Source organism: Eschrichtius robustus, chromosome 1 (assembly GCF_028021215.1).
Source record: "Eschrichtius robustus isolate mEscRob2 chromosome 1, mEscRob2.pri, whole genome shotgun sequence".
NCBI classification, from domain to species: domain Eukaryota; kingdom Metazoa; phylum Chordata; class Mammalia; order Artiodactyla; family Eschrichtiidae; genus Eschrichtius; species Eschrichtius robustus.
The window spans coordinates 29,349,404-29,366,621 of NC_090824.1; the positions used below are offsets into that span (position 1 = coordinate 29,349,404).

A 17,218-nucleotide genomic window follows, 5' to 3' on the forward strand; every position below is an offset into this window, starting at 1 on the left:
AGAGCCCATGCTCCACAACAAGAGAAGCCACCGCAATGAGAAGCCCGTGCACCGTGATGAAGAGTAGCCCCTAATTGCAGCAACTAGAGAAAGCCCGCGAGCAGCAACAAAGACCCAACGCAGCCAAAAAAAAGTGCTTTAAAAAAAATGTGCATGTAGCACCAGGATAAATTTTTAAAACTAAGAGAAAAAGGAAAAACAATGACCAAGTCAAAAAAACTTATGTATGCTCAGAATAAAAACTGCAAAAAGAGTCAATCAATCACAATTATATGCTAAAATCATTGTTTTAAAGGCGGCTAAAGAAAAGGACTCACATAGTCCCAAAATACTAACCCAGAGGTTACTTATTAGTGAAAAAGGGACTAAAGGTACCGTTACAATGGAGAGATCTGACCACCTTAACCAAGTAACTAAACTTAATACCACCAAAAATGGGACCAAGAGACATGGTATGTCTCTTGCTATGCTGCACCTGAAAACAATGCATCACCCATGAACCACTCTTACAAAGAATGCTTACTCTGAATCTAACTATGAGCAATCAATCAAATTCAAATTGGGAGAGACACTCTGCAAAAGACCCAGGCGCTTCAAAAACATCAATGTCATGAAAGACAAAAACATAAAACAAGCAAACAAAAAGAGGCAGGGAACTGTTCTATAATAAAGGAACTGTCTAAAGAAACATGACAATTAAATGCAATGTATAGGGGCTTCCCTGGTTGTCTGGTGGTTAAGACTGTGCACTCCCAATGCAGGAGGTCCCGGTTTGATCCCTGGTCAGGGAACTAGATCCTGCATGCCACAACTAAGAGCCTACATGCCACAATGAAAAAGATTCCGCATGCCACAACTAAGACCCAGCGCAGCCAAATAAATAAATAAATAAATATTTTAAAAAAATAATAATAAAAATAAGTGCAATATATATATATCCCTGACTGGAAATTACTGGAAAAATTAAATATGAACTATATGTATTTTAATTAACAATACTATATCAGCCTTAAATTTCCTAAGTGTGATAAAGGTTTTGTGAAAATGTAGGAGAGTATCCTTGGTCTTAGGAAATATAAGAAGTATTCAAAGGTGAAATGTAATGTCACAACTTACTCTCAAATTATTCAGAAGAAAAAAAAAAATCGAGGGGTGTGTGTGTGTGCACGCAAAGAGAGTGTGTGTAAATATGGCAAAATGTGTTACAAGGGTGTTCACTATTCAATTCATTTAACTTTTCTGCAGGACAAACTTTTCAAAATAAAAACGAGAAAATAATTCAGAGCCCTCTTGCTAATATTTCTTTAGTTTGAAATTTATAACAACATTTAAAAATGAAAAATAAACAGTTTAACTTACAGCAAGGAGCTGTCTTATAAGCATGTCTGAGGCTTTTTCAGAAATGTTGCCAACAAAAACTGTAGTAGTGGGACCACAGTTTTCATCATTTTCTTTAGCCTTCAAGCCTGGATGATCCTTCCGTGCTCCCAAATGTTTTCCAACCATGGACACAGTGGGTACTAAGACCTAAAGTGATGAAAGACAATAAAATTTGAACTTGCAATTAAATTTGCTATCATGCTTAATGTAATAACATTAGGCTAAAAACATCAATTTTAAAGTATTAAATATATAGCACATCACCATTACAGGTTCTACATACTTAATCTAAAACTCCCAAAGCACATTTTTCATTAACGTGAACTTATTCATGACAAGTAAAGTTCCACTATTGGATCACCTTTCTTTTAAAAAACAACTTGGAGGGCTTCCCTGGTGACTCAGTGGTTAAGAATCTGCCTGCCAATGCAGGGGACACAGGTTTGAGCCCTGGTCTGGGAAGATCCCACGTGCCACAGAGCAACTAAGCCCGTGTGCCACAACTACTGAGCCTGTGCTCTAGAGCCCGTGAGCCACAACTACTGAGCTCACGTGCCACAACTACCGAAGCCCACAGGCCTAGAGCCCATGCTCCGCAATAAGAGAAGCCACCGCAATGAGAAGCCCGCACACCGCAATGAAGAGTAGCCCCCGCTCACTGCAACTAGAGAAAGCCCGCACGCAGCGATGAAGATCCAACACAGCCAGAAATAAATGAATAAATAAATTTATAAGAAACAAAAAATAAAAACAACTTGGAAAGAATTTTTTTTATGTTTAAGACAATTTTTAAATGTTTAAGACATCGTAAATCTCTGCATTCATATAAAAGGAAATTTCAATTATCCCTGCTAATCTTCTTGTAGAATATTCAAATACTCCCATAGCACTCTCCCCCCACTTAAAGTTTACCTTTTCTCAGTTACTTGTGTTTCTATCTTATTTTCCCTTCATAACATTCAACTTCCCAGAGGAAAGAAATAGTCTTATTCATCTTTGTATTTGAAATTGAATTGAGCAAAACATCCACAGTAGGCACTGAAGTGGTGAACTGGGGGAGCTGCCTTCACCTAGGCTAAAATGCAAGAGGGTAAGAGTACCTGTCATGGGGAGGTTTCCCAATAAATGTTTCCCAATGAATGTCCAATGCAAGAAAAGCTGGACTCCCCCTTGGTCTGCCTCACAGCAGATTCCTATTTGTTCATGTAGTTCCCATCTCATCACCCTTTTAATATAAATAACACTCCCCGCCCTTTTCAAAACCCACAGGTAGAAAAACAGTTGAAAGTAATGAGATCTACTCTCCCTCACAATGAATTATAAATTAAGACCGATATTTTACTAATTAACTCAAAGAAAATTTTTAGTTAAATAAATGCTTTAAGAGGGTTATTATTTATTCACATATTATAGTATACTAGCATTCTTAACTAAGATGCCTAGAGTGTACAGAGCTTTTATGAATGCAGAGAATTAAAGTTCAAGACATAAGACTGAATAATGAAACACTTAGCAGAGGAAAGGCTTCAATAAAACTTTACAAAGCTTGAAAGTATCATACTAGAGGACAGAAAAAAAATAGCTTGGAAGAAGCTAAAAATTAGGTAGGTGGGAGGAAAGAGTAGAAATATATTCAACTTTCATTTCAAAATTTAGATTTCTGCTAGATCATTCCTCTTTTTTTTTTTTTTAAGAAATCAGACATGTAGACCACTTCTCCTATCTCCCAGGATCAAGACACGAGGGCATGATGAAAGAGTCAATGTCTAAATCTGAAATAACAGTATATGAAGAGTCTAGAGAATAAGAGGGAAATCACTAAACTATTTAGGGAGCATATTTTAGGGGCAATTGCTTATATGCATAGAGTGAAAACAATACTTATTTAAATAAGTAGTATGATATATACGGACGCTCTTATTCCCATTATTCTTTTAAACATTTAAAATGATTTATCTGGGCTTATAAAGTTGTTCAGATTTAAAAGCAGTGGCACTCCTAATTCCTCCTTAAAGTTATACTTACAGTTGGAGCAGGAGCCATAATGCTCATTGGTACAGGAATCATTGGAGTCCCTAAGAAAAAAGCATAATGAATCTTAAGAATATAATTACATATACAATTATATATTGTTTATCAACTACATGCCATACAAATAAGTAGCTCCAACTCACAGTTCTTTTAAGGGGAAATGTAGGATTAATGAAAATGAGAAATTAATGGATATTTTTCAGAAGCAACATAGTTATTCAGGTTGGTCTAAATAAACTTACAAGCAAAAAGACTACCACAGCCTGCTTTTGCCTTAAGGAGTAAAACTGTGGATAGTTATCAATTCATGTTCATCTAGTTCAGTACATCCTCAAAACCAACAACTTTCATACAGATTTGCTTACAGGTGAACAATGGTATTAATGACTCCTTTAAAGGTAAAAATAAATTCTTTGAAAGTTAAAAAACAAAAGCATCAAATAAGAAATTAATCTGGAAACCTAGGAAGAATCTTGTTATTCCTGGTTATTTAATAAAAGCAAAAATCATGAAGAAAAAAATAAGATTAGTAATCTCAGTCACTGTCAAAGAGAAAATCTCTAAGACAAGCATCTACTGCCCTAAGGGTTTAAGACAGCTATCAATGGGCTATCACTATTGATATCTTAGTGGAATCTGCAATTTTGTTTTCAACTAAATTGTTTACTAATCAATAGTTGCTACATTGACAGTCCTTGTGTACATAACTAATGACAAAATCTTACCATTTGAGAACTAAGAAAAAGGTTGCAATGAGGGTAAAATCAGTAAAAGATCTGTCTACTAAAACACAAATTTTAAAATGCTTCTGGAAGTATCTCAAGAAGTTCTGAAATCACTTTTCAGTTCAAATTTAGCATCAACTTAAGATAACTGTCCAAGACTGGTAATAAACTCTTTTAACAACTATCCATTTATTTTCCAATATAACCTATTTAAAATAACCTCAGTTTTAAACAAAATCTTTAGAAGATGAAAATCAAGATACTTATCAATAAACCTATAGAAGACTGTACAAAATAGAAAAAAAAAAGACTGCAGAATCAAACTTGGGTTCAATTCTTGGTTCTATCACTTTTAGCTATGCAAACTTGGGAAAGCTCTTTAACCTCAGCTTCAGTTTCCTCAATTCAAATGAGGTAATTATTTCCTCAGAGTGCCTACGAGATTAACTGAGATCATTTATGTGGAGCACTTAAATAGGTGGATACTCAAAACTATTATCAACTCTAAATTTTTCACTTTTAACTTTGCAAAACAAAAGCAAATACTCCATTTACCAACTGTAATCTGTGCAGCACCTCTTCCACAGGTAAACTTTCTATTGAAGAACACCTTAAGAAAAAGACATTTTGAAAAAAAATTTTTTTTTCCTTTTTAATAGTTACTAAAAGGTTTAATAGTATGGTTCCCACCTCAACTTACTAATTTCATGAAATGCAGAATTTACAAAAATGTATTGCTGCTCATTACAGATCTATGCATGCTACGGTGAAAAAAAAAAAAAGGCAAAGTGCACGAAGTGTAAACAGTGTATATACCAGCTGAGGTCTGAAAAAACAAGTAGGGTAGAATAAACATAAGTAAACACAGTGGGATATACATTACATCTCTGGAGAGCTACACACCAGAAACTGATAAGAAAGACTTCCCCCCCTTTGGGGAAGGGAATGCTCAGGAACTATGGGGGGAAACTTCCTTTAATCTATAGCATGCATTACTTTTTAAGGAAAAATTATGTTTTTTTTCAAATTTATTTTCTAATTTAATATATAATGTGATCGCCACATACATAAGTTATCTCAGAGTTCAATTAATTGCACAATAGGCAACACAAGAAAATTATACATGAATATGGGTATTGTGGTCTTGAATTATTATACTAGTTTAGCATACTTCTTTTTTTTATTTTTCCAAGTATTGACACTGCACACAGGATGCAGGTATGAATGAGCTAGCTGTAACTAAAGTCTGATTTATCATTCAAGTATGCTTCCCTAAACAGAAATGATACTGTATGCTATCGCAAATGGAATCAGAATTGTTTAATAGCGTTAATACTCTGTGAACAAATACCTACGTTAGTATGGCACTGACCAAACAGACAAGAAGAAATACTGAAAACCTGGTTTTAAGGTCTGCTGACCCATCTTAAAAGATATACTAGGAGTAGCCTTAAGAGAAACATGGCCCACTTATCTTCCACTTCCATTTATAATTTGGTATAGTGTTCATCAGAAAACAAGTTACATTTAGTACGTGTTTTTTAAAAATTCAAAGGAATTTAAAATCTTTCCTATAAAACCAATATACTGGGGTAAGGAAACTGAGGAACTGATTTTTTCATTGTCAGCTTTCCTGATTCTGAAAAAGTGATTAAGCTTTATCTCCAATGCCTTAAAATTTCTTCAGAAATAGAAAGTAAACTATTCTTCCCTATAACTCTAATAACACAAACTTTGCTAACAGTATCATGGTTATTAGTAAAGACTATCAAAAAATAGATTGTATTATGAGACTATAAATTAATGAAAAAAAAATATGGGGACCCCCTCAAATATTGATGCCCAAATTAAAGTGGTTCAGGACACTATCCTTCTCAAGTCATCAATTGGTTTGAAGGTTGACAAGTAACTTTTTTCGGTTTTCTGTTAACATTATTTTCTTAATCCCCCTTTTCAGGAGAAATTCCTTTACAGTCCATTACAGAGCAGTTAAGTTACTGACTAAAATTCAGTAATTGTTACATGGAATAATAAACTGATAGTACTCAAACGTTCACACTAGGTCCCTGGCAGCAAGGGGTAACAAATACACATCCATGATTATCTAAAAGACCAACTTAAAACAGCCAGCTACAAGCATAAATGTCTTAAAAACTTGTACAAGTACTGCATTCTACTCCACAATATGCATAAGTATATGCATAAGTAGTTGCTCTGATTTTTTTTTTTTAATTTTGGCTGCGTTTCGTTGCTGCGCACGGGCTTTCCCTAGTTGCGGCGAGCGGGGGCTACTCTTCGTTGCGGTGCGTGGGATTCTCATTGTGGTGGCTTCTCTTGTTGGGAGCATGGGCTCTAGGCGCACAGGCTTTAGTAGTTGTGGCACACGGGCTCAGTAGTTGTGCCTCGTGGGCTCTAGAGCACAGGCTCAGTAGTTGTGGCGCACGGGCTTAAATGCTCCGCGGCATGTGGGATCTTCCCAGACCAGGGCTTGAAGCCGTGTCTCCTGCGTTGGCAGGCGGATTCTTAACCACTGTGCCACCAGGGGAGCCCTGTTCTGATTTTTTTAAATTATGATTTACCCTCAAATTCCTGAAGTTTTAAATGATACCCCAGAAAAATTGCCATTTTTATCTTGTGACTTTTCACACTTACTTCAACACTGCTGTGTACTTGACCTAGGGGTAGGAGGCCCCCAAAGCTGAGACTCTATAATGTACATGTTATGAATTAACAACCCATCATATGAGCCAACTGCAACGTACTTTTGATTTTGCAACAGTCAAGCTCCTTAGTAAACACTGTTAACTTCAAACACATAATCCAATGGTTAAAGCCAGGTCACTGAAGTAGACCTTTCCTCAAAAAGAAATACTTCTGGATGGTTTACAAGATCATTTGTTCATTTCAGCCTGAATTACATAGATTCTATGTTAAAAGAAAATACTTCTAACTTGCAAATTAAGGAGAACTCTTAGATACCACCTTTCAGAAGGGAAACTGGGAAACTGATTCTGCATGAAATGCTTTCAACCCCATGAAAATATAAAAATTTGTGAACTACCACTCATAAACCAGAGGAAAACTCTTTCTCCTAAGTCAATGTTAATTACAAACCTCAAGATAATGGTTCTCAAATGTGGGTTCTCTTAACTGTGCTTAAATGGATACCTATGAATCAATCACCTGTGACTTTGTTAACAAGAGACTCCTGAGCCCCAATTTCTGAGGATTTGATTCAATGGCTTGCGGTGGGGCCTCAAAAATTTTTTTATTTATTTTTTAAACGTCATGAAACATTGGAGAGAAAAAGCTTTTAAATAGTTATTTGGAGAGCTCTCCAAGATTTATTGTCAAGGATTTCCCTGGTGGTGCAGTGGTTAAGAATCCGCCTGCCAATGCAGGGGACACGGGTTTGAGCCCTGGTCCAGGAAGATCCCACATGCTGGGGAGCAACTAAGCCCATGCGCCACAACTACTAAGCCTGCACTCTAGAGCCTGCGAGCCACAACTATTGAAGCCTGCGCGCCTAGAGCCCACGAGCCACAACTACTGAAGCCTGCGCACCTAAAGCTCATGCTCTGCAACAAGAGAAGCCACCGCAATGAGAAGCCCGCGCACCACAACGAAGAATAGCCCCCGCTCGCCGCAACTAGAGAATGCCTGCGCTCAGCAACAAAGACCCAATGCAGCCAAAGATAAATAAATTAATTAATTAAAAAGATTTATTGTCAAGTATAAAAAAAAAACAAGGCAGAATAGAATACATAGGATGTTACTGTATATCAGTGTTAAAAGAATAAAACAAAACAAATGGATAGAGAAATAAAAATATCTGAAAGGCTAAAGAAGAAACTAATAACCCTGCTTTGTTCCCCCTTTCAGTAAGGGGACGGTAACAAGTTATATGGGAATGTGAGAAAAATTTTCCACTGTATACCTTTTTGATTGATTTTTGAACATATAGTTTTTAAAACGTGTAGTATTTAAAAATACTATACTATTTAAAATGTATAGTATTTAAAAATAAATGTATTACCTATATTTTTAAATTAAGACTTTTTAATTTCCCAGATGAGTCTGATACTCAGCCAGAAATGAAAACTATCACCATAGGAAAATGAGGCATCACATTTCCAGAATGCTAACAGCTCTTCTACCAACAGTCACATATGTATCATCTTCCTAAAGTTAATACTGCAATGACATTAAGGATGGGTTAAAAAAAACCACAGAATCATTGGTGGGAAAGTAAAATGGTGCAGCCACTACGGCAATGGTACGGAGGTTCCTAAATAACTAAAAATAGAGCTACCATATGATCCTGCAATCCCACTCTTGGGCATATATCCGGAGAAAACTCTAATTCAAAACATACGTGCACCCCAGTGTTCACAGCAGCACTATTTACAATAGCCAAGACATGGAAGCAATCTAAATGTCCATCGACAGATGAATGGATAAAGAAGGTGTGGTATATATTTACAATGGAATATTACTCAGCCATAAAAAAGAATGAAATAATGCCATTTGCAGCAACATGGATGGACCTAGAGATTATCATACTAAATGAAGTCAGACAGAGAAAGACAAATATCATGTGATATCACTTACATGTAGAATCTAAAAATATGATACAAATGAAGTTATTTACAAAACAGACACACAGACACAGAAAACAAACATGGTTACCAAAGGGGGAAGGGGAGAGAGAGAAATTAGGAGTTTGGGATTAGCAAATATGAACTACTACATATAAAATAGATAAAAAACAAGGATTTACTGTATATCACAGGGAACTATATTCAATATCTTGTAATAAAGTATAATGGAAAAGAATCTAAAAAAGTGTGTTTATATATATAAATAACTGAATCACTTTGCTGTACACCAGAAACTAACACAACACTGTAAATCAACTACACTTCAAAAACAACCGTATCCACAAACTTACCTGGAGGTACAGGTGGTGGAAAGCCAGGAAACTGTGGGGGTGGGATCCCTGGTGGGAGTGCTGGGATTCCCATGGGAGGGCGATTCAAATGAGGGGGGAAAGACATTCTTACCACAGCGGTCTAAAGAAAGAAATCATGACAAATCATGTTATTTGAAAACTTTACAATTTGATATGCTTGGTTTGTTGGCCTTCATTTTTAGAGTATCTGCAAAATTCTCAAGTTTTCTTACCCAAAGGAGTTGGCAAAGACCCTCTTTTCTCTGTCTGTCCATTGAGAATTTTTTAAACTTAGATCTTTTCTAAAATAAGTTCCCAAAATGTACACGATCTAAGTTCAGGATAGACTCCTACAGTCATATGGGAATACATATAAAGGAAGAAAAAAATTTTGAGGTTCAGTTAATATCCAAAAATTAAATACCAAACATCAATGAATCTTTTTAAATCAAACTCAGAATCCAGGAAGATATCTAACAGTTTTTAAGTGTTCTGATGCATTAATTTTTAATACACATCAGCACCCTGAAAACTAAATTTACAAAGTTACACAGTATTTGTTGATTCAGTGTTGGCCAGTTCTTCCAGGACAAATGAATGCCTCAGTGACTTTCTACAAACCTGAGGGGGGAGGGGGGGACGACCTCCATATATCAGGTCACATAGTAACCATTCAAATATAATGGTTCAAATATAAACCATTCACATACAACTTGTGACAATGAGAAAAAAGTGGTAATTTTTCTTAAACTTAAAAGCAAACCTCTTAACTATTCTTGAATGATATTCAATGAATGAATGACTGAAACTCAAGAATCAGACGCTGGTATTTGATTTTTAAAAATACAAGAACACACTGAACTGTTTGATTTGGTTTGTGATATCATTCCTTAATAAGAAACTTTTGTCTTTTAGCTAAATGAATAGGAGTACTGGGCTTCCCTGGTGGCGCAGTAATTAAGACTCCGCCTGCCAATGCAGGGGACACGGGTTCGAGCTCTGGTCCAGAAGATCCCACATGCTGCGGAGCAGCTAAGCCCGTGCGCCACAACTACTTAGCCTCGCGCCACAACTACTGAAGCCCGTGCGCCTGGAGCCCATGCTCTGCAGCAAGAGAAGCCACTGCAATGAGAAGCCCACGCACCGCAATGAAGAGTAGCCCCCGCTCGCCGTAACTAGAGAAAGCCCGCGAGCAGCAACGAAGACCCGACAGGGTAAAAAATAAATAAAATGGAAGTACTTAAGACTTTTCCTCCCCCCAAATTTTATATTTTTGTCAACATACTCAAGTGTCCAGAACTACTGGAAAAAAGTAGAAAAATGATGTTAGAATGCCCTAGTAGGATTCCATGCACCAATTTTAACAAGCAGCCAAAATAAGTGGGTTGATCTCCTATCAGTGATGCAGCTAAAAGTGGTGATTTGATTAATAGGAGATTTTCTGTTGGACACTAGGAAAAACTCCCCCACCTACACTCTGTAACTGAAGGAGTCTAGAGTTTCAGAAGCTTTTAAAAAATGTTTTTCTCTATTATTTTCTTTTCTATGTTTTATATATTGTTTTACTCACCCTTTAGAAGAGAGAGGATAAAATGTGCATGTCTTCTACTTCCTCGCCCCTGATTCCAACAGTTTGGTATAATTCGTTGTATTCTTCTAAAATATCTTTCTAGACACAAGCTAATATATAATCACTTATGATTTTCTGCGAACAATATAATCATACTATATTGTTATGTGCATTTCTCCCTCATCATTATTAACATCTCTTCATGTCAGTTCATAAAGTTCTATTCCATTCTTTATAATGCAGTAAACTATTACTATATAGCTGTAACTAACCAACATTGATGATTCTCCACATTTTACCTCTTACAAATCATATTAAACATTCTTGAACATATTGAACATATAACTCTAAGCACCAGTGCAAGTAATTCTATAATACAGATCAGTACTGTATGTATCTACTCTTTACCTCCAAATCATCCTCCAAATCTAGTGTACAAATTAATATTCCCACCAACAGTACATGGTATGCCCTTTCCTCATATCCTCACCATCACTGTAGTAAATCTCCAGTGTGACAGGTAAAAAATACTGTTTCAACTTGCATTTCCCTAATCACTAGTGCGACTGAGTATTTTTCTACCTGTTTATTAGACATTTCTTTAAAAAGCATGTCCTTCATCCTCACAACTCTTCTTCCTCAGTGTTCTCTTCACTTAATAAGTTAGGATATACAATATGCTGTAAAATCTAAACTTCAATTTCGAAAACACAGTACACTTAAAATATTTAGGAAGCTTTACAAGTAAAATAAATTCCTAGAATGTTGTCATATACCAGCAAATAAGGTACTGGAAATGCCTTAAATATTAACTAGGTATCAACTTAAGTTAAAAAGAAAAATGTAATTAATTTAAGATTGTAAACGTGTTGAATTTTTTAATAATTTTTTTTTAATATATTGCCAAACTTGTTTCACCTACACCTCTGCCTTTGTTTTTAATTTTTTTAAAAAAAATTAATTAATTAATTAATTAATTTATTTTTGGCTGTGTTGGGTCCCCGCTTCTGTGCGAGGGCCCTCTCTAGCTGCGGCAAGCGGGGGTCACTCTTCATCGCGGTGCGCGGGCCTCTCACCATCGCGGCCTCTCTTGTTGCAGAGCACAAGCTCCAGACGCGCAGGCTCAGTAGTTGTGGCTCACGGGCCCAGCCGCTCTGCGGCATGTGGGATCCTCCCAGACCAGGGCTCGAACCCGTGTCCCCTGCACTGGCAGGCAGACTCTCAACCACTGTGCCACCAGGGAAGCCCCCCAATAATCTTTTTTAAAATACTTTTTTGCCCAAAACAAAAACAAATATTCCACATGGAAGGGGACAGGAGTGTATATCCTTTTAAAACATCGAGGGCTACTGTCCTACTTACAGAGCTTTTATATTATCATTATAATACTCTATCTCAGCACTTTCTTAGGAGGGCAGTTGGTATTAATACCTGTTAAATAAATAATCAGTGAATGAATCAGTAAACAAATAAACTCTGAGAACCTCTTTAAATAAATTTATTAAGAAGCTACCATGTGCCAGGTACTATTCTAGCAATGACTCAGTACCTAGCCTCACAATGGTTACGAAGATTGGGCCATGAATTCATCTTTAGAATCACTTTTTCCCAAGTACTAAATACAAATACTACTTTTAAAAAGAAACCCTCTAGGTTCTTGGTATTTAAACTATTTTTCATGGTTTTCAAATGTATCATCCGTTCTGTTAAGAGTTAACCAGATTATGTTTCAGTTTATGCTAATATACTCATTTCATTCACTCCAATTTTTCTACAAAGTATTTCCCTTTTATTTGGAACTGTTCAAAACTTGCTTATTTGTAGGCTAAACTTCAGAGGTGAAGGTAATCTTAGTAAGATAACAGCCCCTCCTATGAAAATTCAGAAAACAAACATTTCTGATGATCTCTGATAAATATTAATATTCACTTTAAACATCCTAGAGACTTCCCTGCTGGCACAGTGGTTAAGAATCTGCCTGCCAATGCAGGGGACACGGGTTCGAGCCCTGGTCTGGGAAGATCCCACATGCCACAGAGCAACTAAGCCCGTGCACCACAACTACTGAAGCCCACGTGCCTAGAGCCTGTGCTCTGCAACGAAGAGAAAGCCCACGCGCAGCAATGAAGACCCAACACAGCCAAAAAAAAATCCTAAGATGAGTATCAACCACTTAGTTCAACATAATGTTTGGTATACTTTGATGTATGTGAAAATGAATGAGAATAAACTTTTATAATAAATGAAGCTTACCATTTGTGCCCATAGTTGATAAATTGTAATACTCACTTACAATAAATTATACAGATAGTCAAAGTTGGTAGGTACTTTGTAGAATGAACTAGGGGAGAGAGCTAGGGAGTGCTTTATTTTAATCATGGTGGTCAGGTCTCACCAAGAAGGTAACATCTGAAGAAAGACTTGCAAGAGACTGAGGCAGGAAACTCTATTCTGGGGGGCAACAGCCTTCCCAGCAAAGGAAACAGCAAATACAAAGAGCCTGAGCCACGGGAATGCGGTGTTTTGCAGGAGTAACATCACCAACAGTTGGAGCACAGTACTGGCGGCAAGCTGGAGATGGGAAGGGGGTTCAAAGAGTGTAATGCTTTGTAAGCCGCTGTAAAAGTACTGGTTTTTACTCTGAATGAGATGGAAAACATTTGAAAGGGTTTTGACTTGACTTATATTTTAACACTGTCACTGGCCACTATGTGAAACTAAGACTGCAGGAGAACAAGGGTAGAGAAGCAAGAGACTACTGCAATAATCCAGACAAAAGAGATGGCCTAGAACAGGTGGTAGCAGTGAAGTGGTAACAAGTTATTGGTTTCTGTATATACTTTGAATGTGGTCAATTGCTGAGGGATTGTGTGTGGGGCTTGAGAGAGATGCAGAGGTCATTTTATTAGCACTGACCTGACTTAAATAGCATTTAAAGAATAGTTGAACAGCAGTGTTTCACTTTTAGAAGGTTCAAAGCATTTTCACTTGCTAAGGATGAAACTTTATGGCCCAAAGTAACAAAAACAAGCCCCTATGTTGGACGTGTGCCCTATCTCTACCGTGACAGTGGTCATACAGGTTTATGTATTCATCAAAATTCACTGAAATTAAAATGGGTGCCTTTTACTGTATGTAAATTTTATCTCAATAAATTTGGTCCTCCCCAAAAAGAAAACAAACTTCTAAAGAAGCTTTACCTCTACCCCTCAACATATGCATGCATTCTGCTTTTCTTTTTCACTTTTTTCTCTTTACTCTCTTAAACCACTCTTTTTCTGCACTCATGAGAATACTATTACTGCTTCTTTGCATTCCTCCATTACAGATTTATCCCGATAGACACAAAATATTTCACCGGGGATAGATTTACAGGCTAACCCCATCAGGACACTGTGTGCCAAGAAGCAACTGAACCAAAAGATTCTCCTCAGCAAACACTCATATACAACTTAATCATTTATTCAATAAAACATCCAGCTCCAATTATTTGCCAGGTTCTTTTCTAAGCATTATTTTTATTAGTTCTGAAAGAGCAAATTTTAAGTTATTATGTGTAGTTATACAGCCAGTCCAGTAACTCTACATTAAATATGAATGATTAGTGTAGCATGCACTGTTTCCTGCTCTGCTTATAGCCTTCAAGGTACAATGGACTGACATAACTGCCCCAGCCTAAGCAAAGCAAGCCTAACTATAGAGAGAGATTAGTGGTAGTCTAGAGCTGAGGTGGGAATAGGGAGTGACTTGCAAACAGAAAAGAGGGATCCTTTGGGGGTAATGGTTGCACAACTCTGCACATTTACTGAAAAACACTGAATTGTACATTTACAATGAGTGCATTTTACATGTTAATTATACCTTAATAAAAGGTAGCAATACGACTTCAGGGCAATTTCAGGCAAAACCCAGTTAAGACCAGTAGAGTATACTGTACCAATATTAATTTCCTGATTTTGATCACTGTAGTTAATTAAGAGAATGTAACTGTCTGTAAAAAATACACACTTAAGTATTCAGGGGTTAAGAGGGACACAACATCTGCAACTTACTAGCAAAAGATTTCAGAAGAAAACTATGGACATAAAAAGGAGAGGAGGATAAAGCAAATTGGTAAAATGTTAACATCTGGGGAATCTAGATGAAAGATATCTGAGAATTCTTTGAAGTTTGAAATTACGTCAAAATAAAAAGTTAAAAAGCAGTATCAATTTTGGTTAGTGGAAATATGTTCTTTTTATTTTCTGGAGCTTCAAAATCCAAAAAAAGTTAGGAAGAAAGCTATTCGAAAACTTTGAGGAATCAATCAAAATTCTCATGAACAGCAGTGGTAGAATCAGAAAAAAACTATCAAGAGATTAAAAAAATAATGTTTTTATAAGATGTTAAAAGATTCAATGATTACTTTTGCTTCTATAGTATAAAAGTCAAAATGATTTTTCCCTAAATCATGTGTAAATGAAAAAGGTATATAGCTAACTTGCCTGTGGCCAAAAAAGAAAAAGGAAATTGGTAACCCAAAGAAGATGAATTATTTAATAAAAATAACAGGTAAGATATTAACCTACTTTTGTTTACAAAAGCTTTCAACATTATCTCACTTAACCTACCAAATTACCTAGCGTAGATATATTTTTCTTCTTTTACAGATGAAGAAGCTAACTTGTCCAAAGGAACACAATAAATGGGTAGGGACTCCACAGTCCCCACTATCCTGAAATTACCAATCCAAAGGCTGTTTTCGCTTATCACAATGCCTCTTTCTAGTAATGACATACCAATGATTAACTCTGACTTTATTTACAAAAGTCTATCCAGAGTACACTGGAAGAAATGTTAGAGTCAGGGTTAGGGTCTTGTATTGATACTTCACTGAAAATTCTTAAATAACAAACACTATCAGTTAATGTGTACTAAACACTACGTTACTTGGGTATTGCACTAAGGATTTTACATATTTTTTTTCAATTAATTCCCAATTCCAAAAACCTATGAGGTGAATACAATTAATAATCCTCATTTTACAAGTGAAGAAAACCAAGGCTTTAAGAAAAATTAAATGAGAATAGCATAGTATCTACTTGAATCGTGAGGAACTGATGGCCACTGAATGCCTTTCTAGACCTCTGAACATTTTTGGAAATAATCTTGTAGAAATTAAAGCTCCTAAAACTATATAAGAACTGTTTATACACTACTGCCAACTACCCAATTCACAGTACTTCACACTATAGCAGTCTGGGGCAAAAGAAGTCCAATCTCCTCCCTCCTTTTGGTCGGCTCCACTCTGCCCAGCATCAAAATGGCTTTTCCATGGCAATATACAACCACATTACATAACTTCAAAAATCTTCATACTCCTAGAACTATTTCGAAAAACGTGTTTTAAAAGTAGCAACATATTTTAACGTGGAGCTGGGTCCTCCCCTAGAATCAATGAAGATATAGTTTACTTTAACCTCCAGGGGAGGAAGGGGGCAAAGCCACACCACTCACCACAATCTTAGACAAGCAAACCAACCAGAAGGGTGCTAGAAAAGGTGGGCAGTAGCTAAATTCAAGTCGGGGGCGGGGGGAGGGAAGGCAGTTCACTCGGTGGCGGGCTTTAGACGACCGAAGAAGGGACAGAGAACAGTTGGTGGCCAGCCCCCCGCTAAAAAAAAGGGTGGGTGCTAGCCGGCTTCTAGGCAGAGCCTAGGGCAACTGTATCCTAGGCCCGGAATATCTACCACAGGGGTTCCGCAGGCTCAGGTTAGAAAGGGGCCTCAGGAAAGGGCTCCCCAGCGGCCGACCGGGCGTTTTGTGGCAAACGTGGAGCCCAGAATGGGCCGAGGCCTCTCTGTGGCGAGCCGTGGAAAGGAAAGGGAAAGTGGGCGACAATGCAAGGAGGAAGGCTCTGGCAGTAGGTCCGGCCTCCACGGGCTCCTACTGGGCCCACTCGTTTTCGAGGCCTTAAAAAAGTGGAGAAACCCAAGCCTCGTGCCCGTGCCCATCCCCTCCCCCACCCCCACCCCCCCCTTATCCCCATCCCACCCCGGCCCTTTCGCAGGCTCCCCGGCTTTCCCTCCTCCCCCAGCCGAAGTACCCTGTCTCCCGGTTTCCACACGCGTTCAGAGGAGCGAACTCACCCGCCGCTGAGGAAACTGTATTGTCTTCGCGGCCTTCCGGGCTGCAGATTACGAGGGGGTTCCACCAGCTCGAGATTTCTGCGCGCCGCTACCCGGGAGACTAGTGCCGAAGCGCCTACTCTCACAGGCCGCAAACACATCCGCGCTGAGCGGGGAGCTTCTGGAGGTCTTCCTATTGCCCGGCGTGCACTGCGGCTGGGGGCGTGGAGAGGAGGATCATAGAGAAGAGCGTAGGTAGGTAATCATCACTCTTGGCTCTGAATCACCACGCAGCGGCGAACAACCATAGAGAGGAGCGCCTAATGAGAGCTAGAAAGGCTCGAGCTGTATGTTACGACCCACCCTGCCATTTTTGATTGGAGCTGATTGAATCTTATGATTACGCGACGCCATCTTGAGGTCAAGGTTCCGGCCGGACACTGCGCGAGGGCTG

At 37.8% G+C, this 17,218-nt stretch overlaps 1 protein-coding gene across 3 annotated transcripts in view; it reads right to left on the bottom strand.

Moving 5' to 3' along the window:
* RBM25 (RNA binding motif protein 25) overlaps positions 1 to 16,953 on the bottom strand; it is a 53,004-nt gene extending 36,051 nt beyond the window's left edge. The window contains exons 1-5 of one of the 3 annotated variants that reach the window (XM_068543287.1): positions 16,786 to 16,953; positions 10,658 to 10,767; positions 9,088 to 9,208; positions 3,406 to 3,455; positions 1,360 to 1,527 (exon numbers count right to left, since the gene is read on the bottom strand). In XM_068543287.1, the coding sequence (XP_068399388.1) occupies positions 1,360 to 1,527; positions 3,406 to 3,455; positions 9,088 to 9,193 (324 nt within the window). In that variant the 5' untranslated portion in view covers positions 9,194 to 9,208; positions 10,658 to 10,767; positions 16,786 to 16,953. Of the gene's footprint in view, positions 1 to 1,359; positions 1,528 to 3,405; positions 3,456 to 9,087; positions 9,209 to 9,320; positions 9,417 to 10,657; positions 10,768 to 16,785 lie in introns of those variants that run through there. The other 2 variants (XM_068543277.1, XM_068543268.1) reach the window with 2 other exon arrangements.
* Between the last annotated feature and the right edge of the window lie 265 nt (positions 16,954 to 17,218).